General features: G+C 44.7%; 1 protein-coding gene and 1 long non-coding RNA gene across 3 annotated transcripts in view; one reads left to right on the top strand and one right to left on the bottom strand.

The window, feature by feature from the left end:
- The window catches only part of TNFRSF11A (TNF receptor superfamily member 11a), a 45,821-nt gene extending 29,635 nt beyond the window's left edge, over window positions 1-16,186 (top strand). The window contains exon 9 of the mRNA XM_050767178.1: window positions 13,336-16,186. Coding sequence (XP_050623135.1) covers window positions 13,336-13,619 — 284 coding nt within the window. The 3' untranslated portion in view covers window positions 13,620-16,186. The remainder of the gene's footprint in view (window positions 1-13,335) is intronic.
- On the bottom strand, window positions 488-10,681 carry LOC126941006 (uncharacterized). 2 transcript variants are annotated; one of them, XR_007721044.1, is made up of 4 exons: window positions 9,868-10,681; window positions 6,742-6,827; window positions 2,910-3,048; window positions 488-1,911 (listed from the first exon to the last, which is right to left on the bottom strand). It is a non-coding gene; the product is annotated as an uncharacterized LOC126941006 (long non-coding RNA). The 2 variants fall into 2 exon arrangements; XR_007721045.1 differs by lacking the exon at window positions 488-1,911 and having other exon boundaries at window positions 2,735-3,048.
- Window positions 16,187-20,501: the final 4,315 nt, after the last annotated feature.

Here is a 20,501-nt window from a genome sequence, read left to right as displayed (position 1 = left end):
GCCAGGCTGGTCTCAAACTCCTGACCTCAGGTGATCCACTTGCCTCAGCCTCCCAAAGTGCTGGGATTGCAGGCGTGAGCCACTGCGCCTGGCCCGTTCTATTTCTTTTCTCTCCGTTTATTGTCTTCCCCCTGGTTGTGGAAACAGACAGTTCCCTGGGCTGTGGGGAGCGAGAAAGCTGACGTTCTGTCTCTGGCGGCAGCCAGGTCCTGTCCGCACTGTCAGGGGCAGACCAGTTTTTCAGTGGGTGACACCAGGAAGATGACATTGCCACTGTGTGAAAATCAGCAGCAGTTCTTGGAGGAACAGTGTTGGCCAGATTTAAAGAGAGAGAGAGATACATGGATCTTTTAATGCCATAAAACAAAAAGCCCGATCTTTGCTCTCCTGTAAGAGTCAAAACAGTAGCCTAGTCTGTTTTTCATCATCTTTTCTTTCTCTAGCACTAAACCATCTAGGGATGGAGGAAAGGAATAAAAAGTGTGTCATCAACTAAGTGGTGTTAATTTGCAAAAAGTTTACACTGCTTTTTCTGTCTTCGTCTGGTGCTTAGCCATGCAAAACATCCGTAGAGAGTCTGCCCGTGGTCGACGCCAGCAAGCGGTCCAAATTCATTTTCGCCTGAGGAGAGGCAGCAGCCAGATTGATTTTGGAGGCTGTGCTATTCTCTCCACAATTACTTCTCCATGAACAGGCCTTATGGCTTCTGGTCAGAATAGTACTTTCTCATTGTTGTTTTTGTAGTTTTTAAAAAAGTCACAATTCACGTTCTATAAAATGCGTGAAAGAGGATGGAGCTTAGGTGAGCCATCCCACAGAGGCCTTATCCTGGGGTCCCCTCAGCGCCCCTGTGCTGTCAGGACTCTTGCTGATGTGGCATTTTTTAAGGGTTTTTTTGATTTTTATATGAGAGTATTTTTTGTTTATTTTTGCTTACAATCACATCAAACTGTTTCTGGAGAAATGACAGTGACTGGGGACTTTTTCTTTAGGGAAGGGTATCTGCTGTCCCAGCATCTTTGTGAGGAGAATGATGATTTTTCAGACAGCTCCACAAGTGCAGACAACTTTAAAAAATATAATACCCAGTGCTGTTAAGGCTATTTTAGCCATATGATAAGTCCTAAGAAGCAAGGAGAATGATTAGCAAAGATCAGTGAAGAGGGAAGCATACTTCTGGTTATGTCTCAAATAACCATGCCTTAATTTAGGTCTGAAGTTACGCCTAATCCTGATGACGTCACGGTTGCCTTGGTTACAAGCCCTCTCACCTGGAGACTGGCTCATTCTCACTGTGCCCCTAGAGAGTTATTTCATGTGAAAGAAACCATAACTGCTTGTGATTAATATGTCTGTTGGTGGCTGGTGGCTTGGTTTTGGCTCCCGAAGCCACTGGTTAGTTTCAGTCACTTCTGAGCTGGAGAAAGTTAGGGTGGTCTTTTTTTTTTTATTATCCTTTAAAAATGATTTTGCTTTTGAATTATTTCAACTTTTATCATAGATTCAGGTTACACGTGCAGGTTTGTACCTGGTATATTGTATGATGCTGAGGTTTGGGGTTTGATTGATCCTGTCACCCAGGCAGTGAGCACGGTATCTTCAGTCCTTGTTTCTCTTCCTCTCTCCCCTGCCTAGTTAGGAGTCCCTAGTGTCTATTGTTGCCATCTTTATGTCCATGAATACCCACTTTTAGCTTCCACTTATAAGTGAGAACATGCAGTGTTTGGTTTTCTGTTTCTGTATTAATTTGCATAGGATAATGGCCTCCAACTGCATCCATGTTGCTGCAGAGGACATGATTTCCTTCTTTTTCTATGGCTGCAAACAATTCTTGATGAACACTGAATACCTATTTGTTTTTCAATTAAACCTTTATTGAAGGTCCACTGAACCACAGAGACTTGAAAAAGCCTGAAAAACAAGTAGGGATTAATGCCAGGGTGTGGACCATGTGAAAAGGAATCAATCATTTGAGAAATCCAGGCCTTCCACAGCCTGCCCCCTCTCTCTGACCTGCAGCCTGTTGTTTGTAATGAATCTTGGGGACTTTTTCCCCTGCCTGGATACTCTCACACCCTATCAACACCCCAGCTCTAGGCAGCCACAACCAGTTAGTAGGAATTCTGGCTAGGTGCAGTGGCTCACGCCTGTAATCCCAGCACTTTGGGAGGCTGAGGTGGGTGGATCACTTGAGGTCAGGAGTTCAAGACCATCCTGACCAACATGGGGAAGCCCCATCTCTACTAAAAATACAAAAAAAATTAGCTGGGCCTGGTGGCACGCGCCTGTAATCCCAGCTACTTGGGAAGCTGAGGCAGGAGAATTGCTTGAGCCTGGGAGGCGGAGGTGATCTGAGATCTTGCCAATGCACTCCAGCCTGGGCAACAGAGCAAGACTCTGTATCAAAAAACAAAAAAAAAAGTGGGGGGGGGTGGGGTGAATTCTCGTAGCCTAATCTTTCTAGTATCTCAAAATGTTAAGTGAATGGATGCTTATACATTCATTCATTCATTCATCCATTGAGGAATAAATAGATGAACACGAGACCACTGTATCCTGTTTGTTCCCCCAAGTCACTCTCAGCCTCCCAGTTCTTTGGTCTGCTCTAGGGAGCTGAAGAAGGAGGGGCATGGAAGGGCTGGCACTGACTGCCCTGGGCTCACCCAGTGTCCTGGGCAGAGGAGGCAGAAATGACAGAGCACAGGTGACCTGGTTCATCCTAGCAGCATAGACTCTCCAAGGCCATCACCTGGGAGCCAGGAACACGGGACAGTGAAGACCTACCTGACCCGTCATCCTCCCCTGTCCTCCATCTCCATCCCTGGTCCCACTCTCTCCTGAAATGACTGTTGTTGACCATCCATTTCCATTCTGAGAGTATAGAAAAAGATTTTCCTATCCAAACTTACCTCCTCTCCTTTCTTCCCCTCCAGCAGAGGACAGCCTTCTCGCTCTTTCTTCACACTCTTGTTAGAATGCCATTTACCACCTTGCATATCACTTTCAGCTAAATCTCATAAAGGCAGATATGGTTCATTGGCCCTGAATCTTGAAGTTAAAATAGATATTTCATAATTAGGTTATTTGGTGATAATATTCAGCTTTCATTGCTGTAAAACGTCAATGCACTATTTCAAAAGATACGAAAAATGTGGTCACTGTATATACTCTGCTTCATTTCGTCCTGCCTTCCTTCTTTCTGCACTGATAGGGCTCATTTTGGAAGGCTTTGGTCTGTAAGACTTTCTAAGTAATTGTCAAGCATGATTCAGAATGGAACTATTAAATACTGTTTCCCTTCCCTTATCATCACATACCCAGTTTCTTCTAAATGCCTGAAACAGAACTTACATTTCCATAAAAAGGAAAATCACATGAGAAGCATATGGGTTAAATATAAAATAAGTTTTTAAAAAAATTCCAAAAGAACCCAATGTAGCCTGGGTAGTTTGAGTGTATTTGTGTATATTTTTAGTTCTCTTCCTTGGAAGAAAATCTACATGACAATTTGGTGGTATTATTTGGCATAGTTCTTGTGATTTAATATTCATATGTTAGGCATTTTAAACAACATAATAAGCTTTTGAGAAGAAAAGTGTGCATTATCTTTCTTAAAAATGTAAATTCTGTCAGGGATTGTGTTCTTAGAACTAAGTTTGTTCTTTCTGCCTGAGAAATACAAATTCCACGGAGCCTGCTCTGTCAAGCATGGACCAAGTAGAAGCGTCGTTCTGATTATGATGGGAGACATTATTGATTCATTGTTTCTGTTGACTTACTTGCTATTTTTAACACTCTCAAGTTACCTGAACATTTTTCTGGTTAAGTCACATTAAATATTAATGTTAAGTCAACTAATCCATTTTTTTTTTACGCTTTCTTTTAGACAGGGTTTGGCTCTATTACCCAGGCTGGAGAGCAGTGGCATGATCTTGGCTCACTGCAGCCTCCACCCCCAGGCTCAAGCCATCCTCCCATCTCAGCCTCCCTTGTAGCTGGGACAACAGGCCTGTACCACCACAGCCTGATAATTTTTGTGTTTTTTTTTTATTTTTTATTTTTAGAGACTGGGTTTCGTCATGATGCCCAGGCTGGTCTCGAACTCCTGAGCTCAAACGGATCCACACACCTAGGCCTCCCAAGGTGTGTAGTCCCAGCCACTCAGGAGGCTGAGGTGGGAGGACAACCAAGCCTAGGAGGTCAGGACTGCAGTGAACTGTGTTCACGCCACTGCACTCCAGCCTGGGTGATTAAGCAAGACCCTTTCTCAAAAAAAACAAAACAAATGTCTGATTGTGAAGCTTGTACCCTAACCCACTGCACTGTCTGGGATTATAGGGGTGACCCTCCACACCCTGCCAACTAATCCATCTTAACTGTTAGAAACACTTCCAAATTCCCATATTTACTAAAAATTCCCACGTCATTCTGGCTTTCAAACCATACTTTAGGGTAGCTTTCAAATTCCGTCAGTCATATGGTGTTCAGAGACCTGTAAGACTGGTGCGATAGCCTGAAGGTTACAGTTTTATCAGTGATATTATAGACGTTAGTCACTAGGTGCTAAGTGTTTTGTGCGTATCATCTTCTTATTCCTCACCGAAATTCTATGGGACAAGTTCCTGGCCCAGGCTCATGCAGCTAGTAAGCAACAAAGCCATGGTTCAGGTATCTGATTGCAGGCCAGGGCACAGTGGCTCCCACCTGCAACCCCAGTACTTCGGGAGGCCAAGGTGGGAGGATCTCTCAAACCCAGGAGTTCAGGACCAGTCTTGGCAACATAGTGGGACCTCTTCTCTACAAAAATTTTTAAAAATTACTCAGATATGGTAGCATGTACCTGTAGTCCCAGTCACTCGGGGAGGCTGAGGTAGGATGATCACCTGAGCCCAGGAGATCAGGGCTGCAGTGCAACCTTAAACCACCGCACTCTCTTCCCTTAAGTCAGTGCAAGTGATGCTGATTTCATTTATTTACTGTGCCTTGGGGAATCCTCAGTGTGTCACAGAATAGGGGCAGGCACAGTCTTGGCATCACTGGCTGCTCTGGCTGAGGGAGAGGCAGTAGCTAGGCCTGGCCTGGCCCAGAGGGTTCCACAGGAGGGACAGCAGGATGCACAGTGTGTGATGGTCCCCTGGTTATGGTGAGACCCCTCTCTTCTGCCAGTTGTCTCGGGATGTTACCATTTTTGCTATCACTTTCCTTTGTGGGGAAAGCCTTTTCTTCCACGTGCTTCAAACTTTATCTTTTTTTTTTTTTGGCAAGCAAAATAAATGTCAGATAAAGGTCAGAGGCAGCCTCGAAGGGGAACACTGTCAGAAAGGGATCCCGAGGAGAGGAGGCAAGAGGGGAGTAACAGGGCCTGATTTAGCTTAATGGACTAACAATGCCTACCAAAAAACCTCTGGTCTTCATGATTTTAATGTAAACTATTTTTTAGAGCAGTTTTAACTTCATAGGAAAATTGAGGGGCAGGCACAGAGATTTCCTGTATTCCTCCTGCCTCCCACACATGCACAGCCTCCCCCACTAGAATGGTACATTTGCTGCAGTCTGATGAGTCCACATTGACACGTTGGGGTCCACTCTTTTGTGTTGTATGTTCTGTGGGTTTGGACCAATGTATCCTGGCATGCATCTACCATGATAGTCTCATACAGAGTAGTTTCACTGCCCTGCAAATCCTCCGTGCTCGACTTACTCACTCCTCCCTTTCTCCGAACTCCTGGCAACTCCTGATCTTGCTCCTGCCTCCATAGTTTTGCCTCGTCCAGAATGCCATAGAGTTGGAATCACACATTCTATAGCCTTTTCAGATTGGCTTTGTTTACTCAGCATTATGAATCTAAATTTCCTCCATGTCTTTTCATGGCTTGATAGCTCTTTTCTTTTTAACACTGAATAATATTCCATTGTGTGGACGGACATGGGGGATTTGTTTATCCATTCATTTACTGAAGGACTCTTGGCTGCTTCCAAGTTTTGGCAATTATGACTACAGCTGCTGTAAACATGTGTGTGCAGATTTTTGTGCGGACATAAGTTTTCAGTTCCTTTGGGTAAATCCCAAAGAGTATGATTGCTGGATCATATGTTAAGCGTATGTTTAGTTTTGTAAGAAGTCACCAAACTGTCTTCCAAAGCAACTGTACCCTTTTGCATTCCCAGCAGCCAAGAAAACGAGTTCCTGCCACCCGCCCCCATGCTCGCCAGCATTTGGTGGTGTCAGTGTTCTGGATCTGAGCCGTTCTAATAGGTGTGTAGTGGTGTCTCACTGTTGCTTTAATTCTCACTTCCCTGATGACATATGACGTGGAGCATCTTTTCATATGCCTGTTTGCCATCTGGATATCTTTGGTGAGGTGTCTGTTAAGGCCTTGGGTCCATTTTTATCAGGTTGTTTGTTTTCTTATTGTTGAATTTTAAGAGTTCCTTGTTTATTTTGGGAAATAGTCCTGTATCAGATATGGTTTTTGCAAACATTTTCTTCCAGTCTGTGGCTTGTTTCTTCATTCTCTTAAGCCTCAGATCTTTTTAGGCCATCTTGGGTAATCCTCATCTGAACCATCCCTCCCCTTTTCATACTCCCTTACTAGCCACCAGCAAGGGAGAGTTCCCTGCTAACTGCAGAGGTCCCCGTTGAGTTTCTTGGCATTCAGTGGGAAGAGTTCCCCTCCTGGGATACACATCAACTGCAGAAACCATAGGAACCACGTTGAAAAGGAGACCCACAGCACCCACCTGATTATACAGCTGCCAACACAGTGACCTATTGATGTCACCATCGCAGATCAGATGTGAACTCTGATGTGAACAACTAATCTGTTCTGCAATACAGAAAGCAAATGTTAAGGAATTCTTACTTTTAGCAAGGACAGTTCAGGACTGAGGTATCTTATTAGATAAGGATATTACCAACTAATTCTAAGCCTTGATCTACTCTGGTGCTACATTCAACTCACAGCAGACTTGCGTGATGAGAAATGAGACTGTGGGGTTTAGTGTAGAATTATATAGATGAGTGTTCTAACTGAAGACAATCATAATGATTGAGGACTTCGGCAGAGCAAACAGAAGTTGGTTAGATTTCCAGAGAAAGTGCCCTTTCAGTCTTCAAGACACATTGAGATCCTCTAGCAAGACAGGGATGGAAAGATAATACTACTATTCAGTGTATTTCATGAATCTCTGTGTCCTTGGGAGTTCCGTGAGCACTGATATTACCTTCTGGGAGGAGGAATGCCACCTTTGCACCTGTGACTGCTTCTTTGCTATTTCCCTAGCAGTTTCAAATCTATCGTCTTGTTTGACCCTTATGCTGTCCTACTGGATATTCATGTGCTCATTTGTTCATTTATTTAACAAATGTGTATTATTAACATGTGCTTGCTCCACGCAGTTGCACACCGCCAGGCCAGCACAGCTTGATTCAGATCGGGAGAGCTAGGTGGTTTGTCCCAAACTCTCACCACTAGTGAGGGCCAAGTCTCAGGACAAGACCCAAGAGCTTCTAGACCCCTGTTCTCTCCTCTGCCCCACATTTCTGCCCTTCCTGAATTCAGGCAGCCATTAAGACCTCCATCCCTCTAGTCACCACTTATTCACCTCTGCTCTTCAGAGACTGAAACACCACGATGACACTGATGTCATTAGTTTGCTTTCCGGTGAATCTGGATTATGACACACCATGGGAAAAGAAAGCTGTTCAGCAGTTTTCATTCTTGAAACAGTGTCAGTCAGTAGAGGGGAAAAATCCCAACCAGAGAAACCTGGCATGCTCACATGCAGAGCACCTGCAAGCTGGTGTTTGTGATGCAGCCAACCTGGCCTGGAGACAGTGCTTAGTCAATTCTGCATGGAGAGTGTTGCTTCTGTTACTGTTATTATTGCAGTAGGTACTCAAACTGTGTCCACTCAACCCACAGATTAACCCACACCCACCCAGGAAGCTGACTGAAGCCCATAGCACACTGATTATTCACAACTCGTGAGTCACTCTAGAATACCCAGACCCTTCTGCTCCCACCTGCTGAATGGCCATGTTATCTAAAGTCCATGGGTGCTCCCAATTCTGTGAGTGTGAGCTGATCTTGTCATTTAAAACGTTAACTATTATGTTAACTGTCAAGAAAAAAAATGGGTTTGATAATCATGATTATTTCTGTGAAAACTATTGAATATTGGGATGATTCGGGGAATGAATTGCTAAAACCTTTGTGGTATTGAAGTTGAGGTGAATGAGACAACTGTGAAAGGTGGAAGGAAGAAAACTCTAGAAGGCTTCTGCATTTAGACTGCTTTTTGGCAAGTGACTTTTGGTTCTCATTCCATGTTAAAGAACCCAAAACTCGAAATTGTAGGTAAAGCATTCAAGATCCAGTTGGTACAATCAGTAGACCCATCCGCAAAGGACAGCCCCCAGTTTTCCATCAGAAAGTCGGTGTTTCACAGCGAGTGGTGGGTGGCTTGAATATAGGAAAACATGTCACAGGATTGGGATTTCAGAAGCAAAGTGGATGACTTCTACAGCTCAGTTCTACTGAGTTGTAGTAGAGAAAATTAGTAGAGAAAATCTGATTAGCAAACACTTCTGGAATATTGAAAAATGTCCAACTCATAAGATGTTACTTCCGAAAATGGTAGTGCTAGATTATAGCCTCAATGGGGAAAGTTCCCAGAGTAGGGCTCCTAAGAGCTGCTCATGTCTTCAGGACTGGTGACATAACTGGCACAGCCCAGTGAAAATGAAAAATTTCCCCCTTTTGCAAAAATTAATAAGAATTTCATGATGACAGTAAAGCATTTAACCCAGCGTGGAGCTCTGCAGAGCATAAGGCCTTGTGCAGCTGCACAGGCCCATGGAGACCACTCTGCTGCCACTTAAGAATTGCCGCGTATTGTGATTGGCAGATCAGTATAACTTTTGTAAAAAAGTTTAGTCTCTATCAGTTTACCATATCTCTCAAGAGTCACCATGGATGGACTTGACCGAAGGTTGTTTTTGTCATTAATTGTAGCTTCATTAAAGAAACACTTGAAGAATAAACTTGTTTGAGAATATCCTTAATCTTTCTAGGTAACTGTCCTTTACATCTTAATGGTCAGGAATTTTTTCTTTCTTTTTTTTTTTCAAGACAGAGTCTCGCTCTGTCGCCCAGGCCGGAGTGCAGCGGCCTGATCTCGGCTCACTGCAAGCCCCGCCTCCTGGATTCATGCCATTCTCTTGCCTCTGCCTCCCAAGTAGCTGGGACTACAGGTGCCTGCCACCACGCCGGGCTAATTTTTTGTATTTTTAGTAGAGATAGGGTTTCACTGTGTTAGCCAGGATGGTCTCGATCTCCTGACCTCGTGATCCGCCCGCCTCGGCCTCCCAAAGTGCTGGGATTACAGGCGTGAGCCACCGCGCCTGGCCAATGGTCAGGAATGTAAAGGCCTAGTTTTTGTCCTTCCACAAGCCTCATGGTCTTCCAAAAATAATACTCTTTTTTTTTTTTTTTTTTTTTTTTTTTTTTTGAGATGAGGGGGTCACTCTGTTGCCCAGGCTGGAGTGCAGTGGCACAATCACAGATCACTGGAGCCTCAGCATCTCTGGGCTCAGGTGATCCTCGCACCTCAGCCTCCCAAGTAGCTGTGACTACAGGCGTGTGCCACCACACCCAACTAATTTTTTTGCATTTTTCATAGAGGCAGGGTTTTACCATGTTGCCCATCTGGTCTCCAACTCCTGGGCTTAAGCATTCGCCCACTTTGGCCTCCCAAAGTGCCAGGTTTACAGGTGTGAGCCACCGCACTCAGTCCCCCAACAATAATATTCTTGGTTCAGTCCATGAAACAAAGGATTCTGAAATGTTTAGATATCTTACTTACGCAAAAGGGTTTGAGGTCCATCTGAAAAAAGAAAACAAAAATGAATATAGGTGCTACAGAATATTTAGGTTATCAGTATCAAAGATACTGTTTGCCATGGAGCAATGGCATGGAATGAAATTCTCAAGATGAAAGACTTTACACAAACCATAGGTTTTACCTGGGTTCAGACTCATCAAAGGTTCTCACAAGAAAAAAGTAAACAACAATGGATTCATGTTGATTTGTTGAAAAATAAAATTTAAAATGGTAGAGAAATAATATATACCATGACATAAGCAGATAAATCAGTGAGGAAGATAAAGAAGAGATGAGAGCAAATTCAAAACCATAAATCAATCATGCAGTGGCTGGAGATGTCCTCTATGTAGTTTCACATGATACTGAAGAACAACGGAGCCAGCAGGCAATGGTGATGTAGTGAGAACACCTCATGATGGATGGTTTTGCATTTAATCTCATCTCTTCTTTATCCTCTTCATAGATGTATCTGTTTGTGTCATGGTGTATATTAAAACTAGAGGAACTAGGTCAAGAGTAATCATACGTCTAAGCAACTTTAAATTGCTTATGTTATTAAATAAACATGGTATGTTTTTAATCAGAATAGAATTTTCATTGTATGTACATTTTTTAAAATTGAATGTCCCATTCCATGTACTTTTTATTTTTCACTTTCACTTTTTCTATTAATGAAGTAGTGATTTCTCAAATAGGAAGACTTAACTGTGTTGCTATGTCTACTTGTCTGTTGCTGCTACGGTAGAAGCCTTTTTATTAGCACTTGGTCAGCAGTTGCTGAGTTACTTAAAAATGTCATCTTATAAGTTCATATCTTAAACTTTTTTTTTACTTAAAACATATACCTTATATTTACACACCAATTATGTTTTAGTATAAGCCTGTATGTACTGGCTGATTATAGTTTCCTGAGCCCCCCACGTTTTTGTTTGTTTGTTTGTTTTTGAGACGGAATCTTGCTCTTGTCGCCCAGGCTGGAGTGCAGTGGCATGATCTTGGCTCAAGGCAACCTCCGCCTCTCGGATTCAAGCAATTCTCCTACCTCAGCCTCTTGGGTAGCTGGGATTGTATTTTTAGTAGCCATGGGGTTTCGCTGTGTTGGCCAGGCTGGTCTTGAACTCCTGACCTCAGGTGATCTACCTGCCTCGGTCTCCCAAAGTGCTAGGATTACAGGGGTGAGCCACCATGCCCGGCCTCCTGAGCCCTTTTTACATTAACCATACCACCTAATTTCCAGTTTCTATTTCTTCAGTGTGAAATGAGAAGTTACAGGTATTTGAGAGCAAAATCCTTCCGGACTTTTACTATTTCCTTTTCCTGTTCTTTTTCTTCCTTTCTCACTTCTCTGTAGCCCTGGGAACCGCCTCATTGTCATATTTGTGTTCTTGAATATTTTGAGTGATAATGTCGGTGCTGTATATTTTGTTTTGGTTTTCTGTGGGGTGAGTGGAACCAGCTTGCTTCTGCGCTGCCATTTTGAAACCAGAAGTCCTTCCTTTTTCTTTTTTCATAGTTTCCTTGCCTACACCACCACACCAGTTGAACAGTTTGTGGTGGTGGTTTCATTTTGTTTGTGTATGTGTGTATGTGTGTGCGTGCGTGTGTTTTTCAGTAACTCATTTTTATTTGGGTCCTTGCAAAGCATTCACTTTAGTTTTTATAGAAACATTTCCCATTTTTTCTCACTAATATTTCACTGCTTTGCCCAATATTTAATTAAATTTCCTGACGAGTTTATCTGGTGACAACAGACTTGAGAAGGAACTTGGTAAGTGGTGGGAGCAGAAGGGCATAGATACAGTGGTGAGTAGACCCTCACTGGAGTACGCTGTGTGTCTGGCAGTGTGTGGAGAGCGGGTGGAGAATGTGCTAGGTAGGTGGTAAACAGGAATGCCTGCGGGCCTCCCCCACTGGGGGTTCTTAGACAAGTCCTGCCACTGCCCGTCTTGGAGGACATCCCACACAACTGCCTATGGGAGAAACAGCATGAGGCACAGACCTCCTTCCAGGACTTTGGATTTGTTGCTCATACTTGAAATCCTTGTGTTTTCATGGGCTTTTCCTTGTGTTTTGGTCTTGGCTTCTCTAGAGGTACCCAGTGGGTCAGGGGAAGGCTCCTCAAAGGAATTTCCTACATGCCTATTGGTATTTTAGTCAGGCCATCCAAAACATGCCTTCCAAATTTGAGGAAAATCTCATATGGAGTGGTAACAAAAACTTCATTTTATTCGTATGAATTATTACTAAGCTGAGTCACAATGGAGAAGAAAAAGGTAGTGAATCATGAGGAGCCATTCTGACATTCCTGGCCCCTGATCAAATGGAAGGATTCTGTTTGTGATGCTGAGTGTTGGGGCGTTTCTAGATCTGCTTGGTTTGTGGTACTTTCCTAGACCAAAGTTTAGGAAATTTCTGTCTTTAAAATGGAAGAATCATAAGAGCTAGCAGGTTTCCTAACATTTGTTGGGCTTTCTGTTTGTTTTTCAAAACGTCCGCTGCTTAAAGACTGGCCACATCTAGTCACCCACAAAGAAATGATAATAGAACCCCCTAGGGACAAAACACCCTTCAGAGTTCAGAAGGGAAAAGTGATTTATAGGACTTTTTTTTTTCCATTTTAGTTTTGTGAATCTCCTTTGTTTCCAGAAGTAATTTTTTTTTAATGTTAAGGAAATTGATTAACCTCTACTGAAAGCTGAGCCCACGTGGCCCCATGATCCTCCAGGGCTGAGCCGTTAGGGACCACGAGGAACCAAGGCACGCAGGGTGACAGGGCCTCAGATGTGAGTCCAGAGAGGAGAGCAGACCGAGGTCTCCTTCCTTAGCTGTGCTTGTTCTGTGTTGAAAACACACACACACACACACACACACACACACACACTCTTTTGTAACATCTGAATCTTGTCTGTGATTCTGTAATCCTGGTGTGCTCTCTTGCCAGTATCCCAGAGTCCCACATCACAGGCAAATGGTAAAGCATGAGTCTGCCCCTAGGCTTGCTCATTTCTCATCTCTTCTTCTCCCCTCCTTTCCTCTTCCTCTCCTCCTCCTCTTTCTCCCCTCCTTCTCCTCCCCCTTCCTCTCTCCTTCCTCTTCCTCTCCCCTTTCTTCCTCTCCTCCTCTTCTTCCTCGCCCTCTCCTCTTCCTCACCCTCTCCTCTTCCTCGCCCTCTCCTCCCCCTTCCCCCCTACCTCTTCCACTCCTTTTCCTCCTCTTTTCCTCTCCTGCCTCTTCTCTTTACTTCTTTTGTCTTTTTTCTCTTTTCTCTTCTCCTCCTCTCTTCTCTGCCCCGCCCTCCTCCACCTCAGTGGGCCTGGAGGGTGACAGCGTGGTTCCCTGTGGCCCGGGGCTGTGGGAAGCCGGGAAGCCGCCCTCCACTCCTCTCGGGAGACCCGTCCTCCGGGCGCTGACTCACCCTCCCCGTGTTCTCCCTTCCTCTCCCGGCAGGAAATGTGACTGGAAACAGTAACTCCACGTTCATCTCCAGCGGGCAGGTGATGAACTTCAAGGGCGACATCATTGTGGTCTACGTCAGCCAGACCTCGCAGGAGGGCGCTGCGGCGGCGGCGGAGCCCGTGGGCCGCCCGGTGCAGGAGGAGACCCTGGCGCGCCGCGACTCCTTCGCGGGGAACGGCCCACGCTTCCCGGACCCGTGCGGCGGCCCCGAGGGGCTGCGGGAGCCGGAGAAGGCCTCGCGACCGGTGCAGGAGGAGGGCGGGGCCAAGGCTTGAGCGCCCCCCATGGCCCCAGCGCCGACCACCCAGGGATCGATCGGTACAGTCGAAGAAGACCACCGGGCGTTCTCCGCCCACCTTGCCCTCCAGGAAATGGGCTTTTCAGCAAGTGAATTGATGAGGACTCTCCCCAGGCCCACGGATGCTCAGCAGCTCCCCTGCACTGGGGCAGATGCCTCTCCTGCCGCCCCTCAGACTCGCAGCAGTAATTTGTGGCACTATGACAGCTATTTTTATGACTATCCTGTTCTGTGGGGGGGGGGTCTGTGTTTTCCCCCCATATTTGTATTCCTTTTCATAACTTTTCTTGATATCTTTTCCCCCTCTTTTTTAATTTAAAAGTTTTCTCAAAAATTATCCTAAAGGTGAGGGTCTCTTTTCTTTTGCGTTTTTTTTGTTTTTGTGTTTTTGTTTTTGTTTTTGTTTTGGCAACCTGGCTCTGGCCCAGGTTGGAGTGCAGTGGTGCCATCATAGCCCAGTACAGCCTCTAACTCCTGGGCTCAAGCAATCCAAGTGATCCTCCCACCTCAACTTCCGGAGTAGCTGGGATCACAGCTGCATGCCATGCCCAGATTCTCCCCCTCCCCCGCACCGAGACAGGGTCCCACCATGGTACCCAGGCTGGTCTCAAACTCCCCAGCGAAAGCAGTCCTCCAGCCTCAGCCTCCCAAAGTACTGGGATTATAGGCGTGAGCCCGCACGCTGGCCTGCTTTACATATTTTCTTTTGTGCCCCTTCTCACAGTGTTTTGGAGATGACTTTCCCTGTGTGTGTTCATTGTAAGCACTTTAGGGAAAAGGCTAAACATGTGAGGCCGGGAGATAGTTGCTGGGAACATGTGGTGGGACTTCCATATTCTGAAAAATGTTCTGTATTCTCATTTTTCTAAAAGAAAGAAAAAAGGAAACCCTATTTTTTTCTCCTGAATGTTTTTAAGTTTGTGTCGGTCCTTAAGCAGAACTAAGCTCAGTATGTGACCTTACCCCCAGGTGGTTAATTTTTCCACGCTGGCAGAGGCACTCAGGTACTTGGTAACCAAATTTCTAAAACTCCAAGTTGCTGCGGCTTGGCATTCTTATTCTAGAGGTCTCTCTGGAAAAGATGGAGAAAACGAACAGGACATGGGGCTCCTGGAAAGAAAGGGCCAGGGAAGTTCAAGGAAGAATAAAGTTGAAATTTTAATTTGCATTTTCTTTGTCTAGATGAGAATAGCATAAATGGATCCTCTTTTATTCGTACATAATTGTGCATCTGTAGGTTGGCCTTGTAGAAGTGGAAAACATTCCATTTTCCAATGCATTTAAATTTAAAGCCAAACCGCATGTTGTGAATTTAAGAAAACTTCTTATCCTAAAGGTGTCTTTCTCTTGGCATCATCCCCTTTGTGAGAAACCTAGAGGATGGTCCAGATGGAAGGAAATTCCCTGGTTGGTTTTATCTTTTGTTACTCAGTGAGCACTAGTTCCCTGCAAATACTGGAGAAAAGCAAAAATACGCAAGCAAGTTAAAATTAATTTTGTACATCTGGTAGGTTATAAAAGAAAGCACTAATAGTGGTCACTGCCCAGACTTTATTGGCCACAAATGCCCAGCTGAAGAGCATGACTGTGGATCACTGGTTTTTCCCTCCTGCTGGAAATACTGGGGTGGTAGCGGTCAATTAGGATTTTCAATGGAGAAGCACAGGACAGTTCTGTAATTTATGGGACTCCTTAGCCAACACAAAGAACTGCAGGAAATAACTGCACAGCCAGGAGGATCTGTCGGTGGGAATTTACTGTCATTCCTGCCCTTTTACTTAACATCATCCACAGGGAGATGTTATACAAATGGAGGAAACCATTATACCTTTTGATATGGAATATATTACAGTTACAGTTCACAAAGTAGACCTCTGAGGTGAAAACCCGAGTTTCTGCTGTGACTGTCATCTCACTGAGCACTTCGCCTTTCTTTGCTTTTATTTGTTCCTTCTATAAAAAGGCAATAATGATAATTTATAATAGTTTCCCTACCCAGAGATATCAGAAGGATGCTACAGTGAATGTTAAAGTACCTTGAGCTCCTTAAATCAAAGGTGCTATATAAATATGTAAGACTCTACTTTCAGAAAAAGGTAATATTCTTTCCTGCACTGATCCCTACTAATTCTGTATTGATCCAAAGGCAACTATATGCTAAGAAATGTATAGAAAATATAAGTCTGTGTCTGTGTACTATAGAGATATATGTGACAAGTATAAACAAAATGAAGCAATAATGAACAGTTATTGGGGAAACATGATAAAGAGATTATATTAAACTTATATTTGACCATAAAATCCTTTTTATGGCTTGCTCAAACCGGGCTCACTGTAAAATCATGATCCAGCTTATTGCTAATCTTTATGATATGCTTATTCCTAATCTTTATGGTATGGTGTCAACTGTTCATTTGTATCTTATTGCAGGTTCCCTGGACCATAGACAAGGGACAGAAAATACTTGCTTTGATAATATATATGCTGTTGATTTCACAAAAATTTCTTAAAATACAGCCTGGATACCCAGTGAAAGAGCTGAAACAGAAATGGAGTATCGTGTTTCCTACTCATATTTTACCCAGCTGCCAGAAGAATGAATTTCTCAAGATCAGTTTGAATGTGATAGATCAGAACCTTCATGTGGTAGGGAAAATGGGATTCTTTCAGTGTAACCACCCCAAGACTTAGTGGCTTAAAGTAGTCACCATTGGCCAGGCACAGTGGTTCATGCCTCCCAGTGCTTTGGGAGGCCAAGGCAGGAGGATCCCTTGAAGGACAGTAGTTAGAGATCAAACTGGGCAACAGAGTGAGACCTCATCTCTACAAAAAATACAAAACTTATCTGGGCATGGTGGTGTGCACCTGCAGTCCTGGCTACTCAGGAGGCTGAGGCAGGAGGATGCTTAGACCCAGGGGTTCAAGGCTACTGTGAGCTTTGATTGGGCCAGTGCACTCCAGTGGAAAAACAAAACAAAAACAAAAACCACCACTTATTTAGCTCCCAATTCTATGGGTTGGATCAGCTTGGGTGGTTCTTCAGGCCTGGTCCCACCCGGCCTGGTTTGCTTACCCATTTACAATGACCCAGCTGGTTGGCTGGGCCAGGCTGTGTGCTCTCCACCTGTCCCCCATGCTTCCAGCCGCCCAGCTGGGCATGCTCTCATGGTGGTGTTGAGCCTGAGAACAAGCAGAAGCCTGCCAGGCTTCTTGAGGCCTAGGCTTGTACTGGGACACTGTCACTTCTGCCACATTCTGTGGGCCAAAGCAGGTCACAAAGGCAGCCTAGATCCAAGGGATGGGGGAACAGCCCATCCCCCCACGGGAAGCGTTGCAGAATGACAGGGTAGGGGGTGGACACGCGGAGGGGAAGATGGCGCCATTGCCGTCTGTCCACCACAGGGCACTGCGTGGAGTAAAGGTGCTGCAGAGAAGAGTGCATCTGGGAACAAAAGAGGAACATGGCCCAGCCCCTAACCAGCGAGTAGTTCCTTCTCTGGTGATTGAATTCCCTTAATGCACAGCACTGTAGATTCCCACAATGGGAGGGACACCCACATTCATATTTCAGTGCTGTGTCAAAATTCCTTCCAGAGCCAAATATAGGTGATTTGGGAACTGAGCCCACTGTACTACTTCCGCATTCCTTTGGCACAGAAAATTGAAAAGTGACAACTTCTAAAATCAAGAAAACTGGTGAGATACCTTGGGGTAGAGGAACCTGCATATAAACAGATAAAAAATCTAGTGTTCACCCTTGACCCCAGCTCAACAAACAGAATCTTGTTATGATTATACAAGGGTGAGCTTGAGCAAAGGTGCTGTCTTTGGTGGAAGAAACGTAGTTTTGAGTTGTTTGCTCTTTGACAGTGTCTGATGGCATGTGAGTCTTGTGCATCTGCTTTGGGGCGCGCTGGGCACAAGTTGCCTAACCCGCTTTGGAAGAGGAGACAAAGCATTCAAAGCCCTAAACACTCTGTTGATAAGTCATCATGTTTATGGAGTATGCTTTTAGTGGCAGGGCCCTGAGCACCTGGGAAAGGAGGTGAGGAGTGCTGGAGGGTTCGGAGCAGAGGAGAGGAGACAATGCTCTGCTCCAAGCACCAGAGGAGGCTTCTGGAAAGGGGCCGTCTGTGGGATTCCTCACCCCTTCACCCTGCCGGTAAAGTCTTACAACCACTAAAGCTTTGCCAGAGAAGAGGCGGGACCTGACATTGGGGAGTGGCGGTGCCAGCCGTGAGCACAGGTGGGGTCTAGGTGGCATCACTGAAGCCAAGCTGAGCGGTGCAGGGGGAGCCACCCTGGACCGACACCCCCATGGCTGCCCCACTGCAGAACTGCCTACTGCAGCAAAACAACCCTATGTCCCCCAAAGTTTCAACAAAGAGGAGGATCGAATAAATGTCCCAGTGGGCAGGCACCCCCACAAGACTTGCTGCTCCTCCTGACACACCCGCATGGCTCTGCACAGCTGTGAGTCCAGTTTTCTCTCTTCCTACCTCCCTCTTACCCCAGTTATCCTGACCCCAGGGTGGGATTGAAACTCATGCTAGGCTAACATCTCTTTCCTTGATCCCATTCGTAAAACTGGCATACAGGAATGCTTTAAAAAAAATCTTTAAGATTACCAATAGTATAAAAGTTAAAATGACAAAATTACAGGCCTGTGACCAGATCTTCGTACTAACCAAGAAGCTGGTGACACTACCCTCTTCCCTGTGTGATAGAAAATGCAGACATTTTGCAGACAGACCTGGTTCATGACTCAGCGCTGCGACTTGCGGACTTACCTTGTGCAGCTACATCACTTCTTAGCCTTGTTTTCAACATGTGTAAACAGAAGGTACTAATATTAGTCTTTTGTGCTGGTGTGAGGATGACGTGGGATGAGAGACAACCAAGGACTCACTGGCAGTTCCTAGAAGATTCCAGTAGTAGGGATCTGACCGTCCTACACCACTTTCCCTCCCTGTCTCTGACACTTGTTCATTCCTGGGCACAGGAGCCATCTCAGTCATCACGTCGGACCACATAACTGTAACCAAGCTCTGCTGCCCACCTGGAACACCTTCCCACTCTTTGCAACTAGGTCGGAGGGACGCACCTTCTCCATAGACAGTTGGCAGGACTGCGATGGTTGACCCAAAAGTTGTCATCTTCTGACATGACACACTGAGGGAAGTAGACTTACCCAATATAACTTCACGTTATACTGTCTTAAAAGACTGTGGGCATCAGTGGGCCTTTCCCTTGTAGCACAATATGTAGGGCATGAAGAATAGCCGGATGTGAAGGTTGAAAGGCTATGTGGGCTGATTTCTCTTGGTGTTCCTGGTGCCTCTCCCCATTTAGGAAGAATAACAAATCGACCACCGGCTCAGAGGAGGTGGCATTATAGGTCCAGGCGCCTTCAGGAGGGCACTGGAGTCCAGTGAAAGCTTTCACTCTTGCCCAGGCTCTCATGGACAGGGGTAGCCCAGGAAACAAAGGCTGCACAGACTTTAAGTCGTGAGAAAAATGACATTCTTATGATGAGGCTCTTACAGACGATCTCCATTTAAGCAGCGGCAGTAAAACATCTTACACTAAAATGAAGAAGCAAATTCATTTTTATTGGCTTTTATAGCCTCTCTCCTTCAATGGCAAAGAAACCATTAAAATAAATGTTTAAAGTTCTTAGAAGAGCTTTCTCTAAATATTTACTCTGTCAGTGGAAAAATAAACATGTTTTACATCAGGTCTATTGAGTTTGTTGTATACAGTAAAATTCACCCTTTTTAGATATATAGTTTTATGAGTTTTAACAAAAATACATAGTTGTGTAACCACCACCATCACAGTCAAGATATAGAATATTTCAACATGCCAAAGTTCCCATTTCCCTTTTTAGTTAATCCCTTCCCCACCACCCCTAACCCCTGGCAACCATTATCTGTTCTTGCTTCCCATAGTTTCACTTTTTCCAATTTGTCGTGTAAACAGAGTTACACAGCACACAGCCATTTGAGTCTGGCTTCTTTCCACGTAACGTCCTTGAGATCCATCGGTGGGTACACCAGTAGTTCCTTTTTATTTCTGAATAGTAGTCCACTGTCTGGATGTACTGCAGTTTATTCACCAACATGTGGGTTCTTTCCTGTTTGGGGAGATTACAAATAAAGCTGCTATAAAAACTCGTGTGGACGTGTGCTTTCACTTCTCTTGGGTGAATATCTAGGAGTGGGATTATGGGATTGTATGGTAAATACCAGTTTGTAAGTTTTCTAAAGTGTCTGTACCATTTACCATTCCCATCAGCAATGCATGAGAGTTCTAGTTGCTCCACATCCTCACCAGCATTTTGTATCGTCAGTTATTTGTTGGTTTGCTTTAATGTTTGCCATTCTTATAGGTGTATAGCATCTCACTGTGGCTTTCATTTGAAGTCTGTGACTACCTTCTTATGTGCTTATTTGGCTATCTTTATATCTTATTTGGTAAAGTATGTTCAAATCTTTTGCTCATGTTTTTCTTTCTTTTTGTGAGACAGGGTCTCACTCTGTCACCACAGCTGGAGTGCAGTGGTGTGATCACAACTCACTGCAGCCTCGATTTCCCAGGCTCAAATGATTCTCCTACCTCAGACTCCTGGATAGCTTGGCCTAGACATGTGCCACCATACCCAGCTAACTTTTTAATTTTTCTGTAGTGAGAGGGTCTTGCTATGTTATCCAGGCTGGTTTCAAACTCCTGACCTCAAGCAATCCTCCCACTCTGGCCTCCAAAGCACTGGGATTGTTTGTTTTCAATTGTTTTCTTAGTGAGTTTTGAAAGTTCTTTATTTATTCTGGAAACTGGAATATGCGTGTTTAAAGCTTTT

The sequence above is a fragment of the Macaca thibetana genome, chromosome 18 (assembly GCF_024542745.1).
Source record: "Macaca thibetana thibetana isolate TM-01 chromosome 18, ASM2454274v1, whole genome shotgun sequence".
Lineage (NCBI taxonomy): Eukaryota > Metazoa > Chordata > Mammalia > Primates > Cercopithecidae > Macaca > Macaca thibetana.
This window is presented reverse-complemented; position numbering and strand designations above follow the sequence as displayed.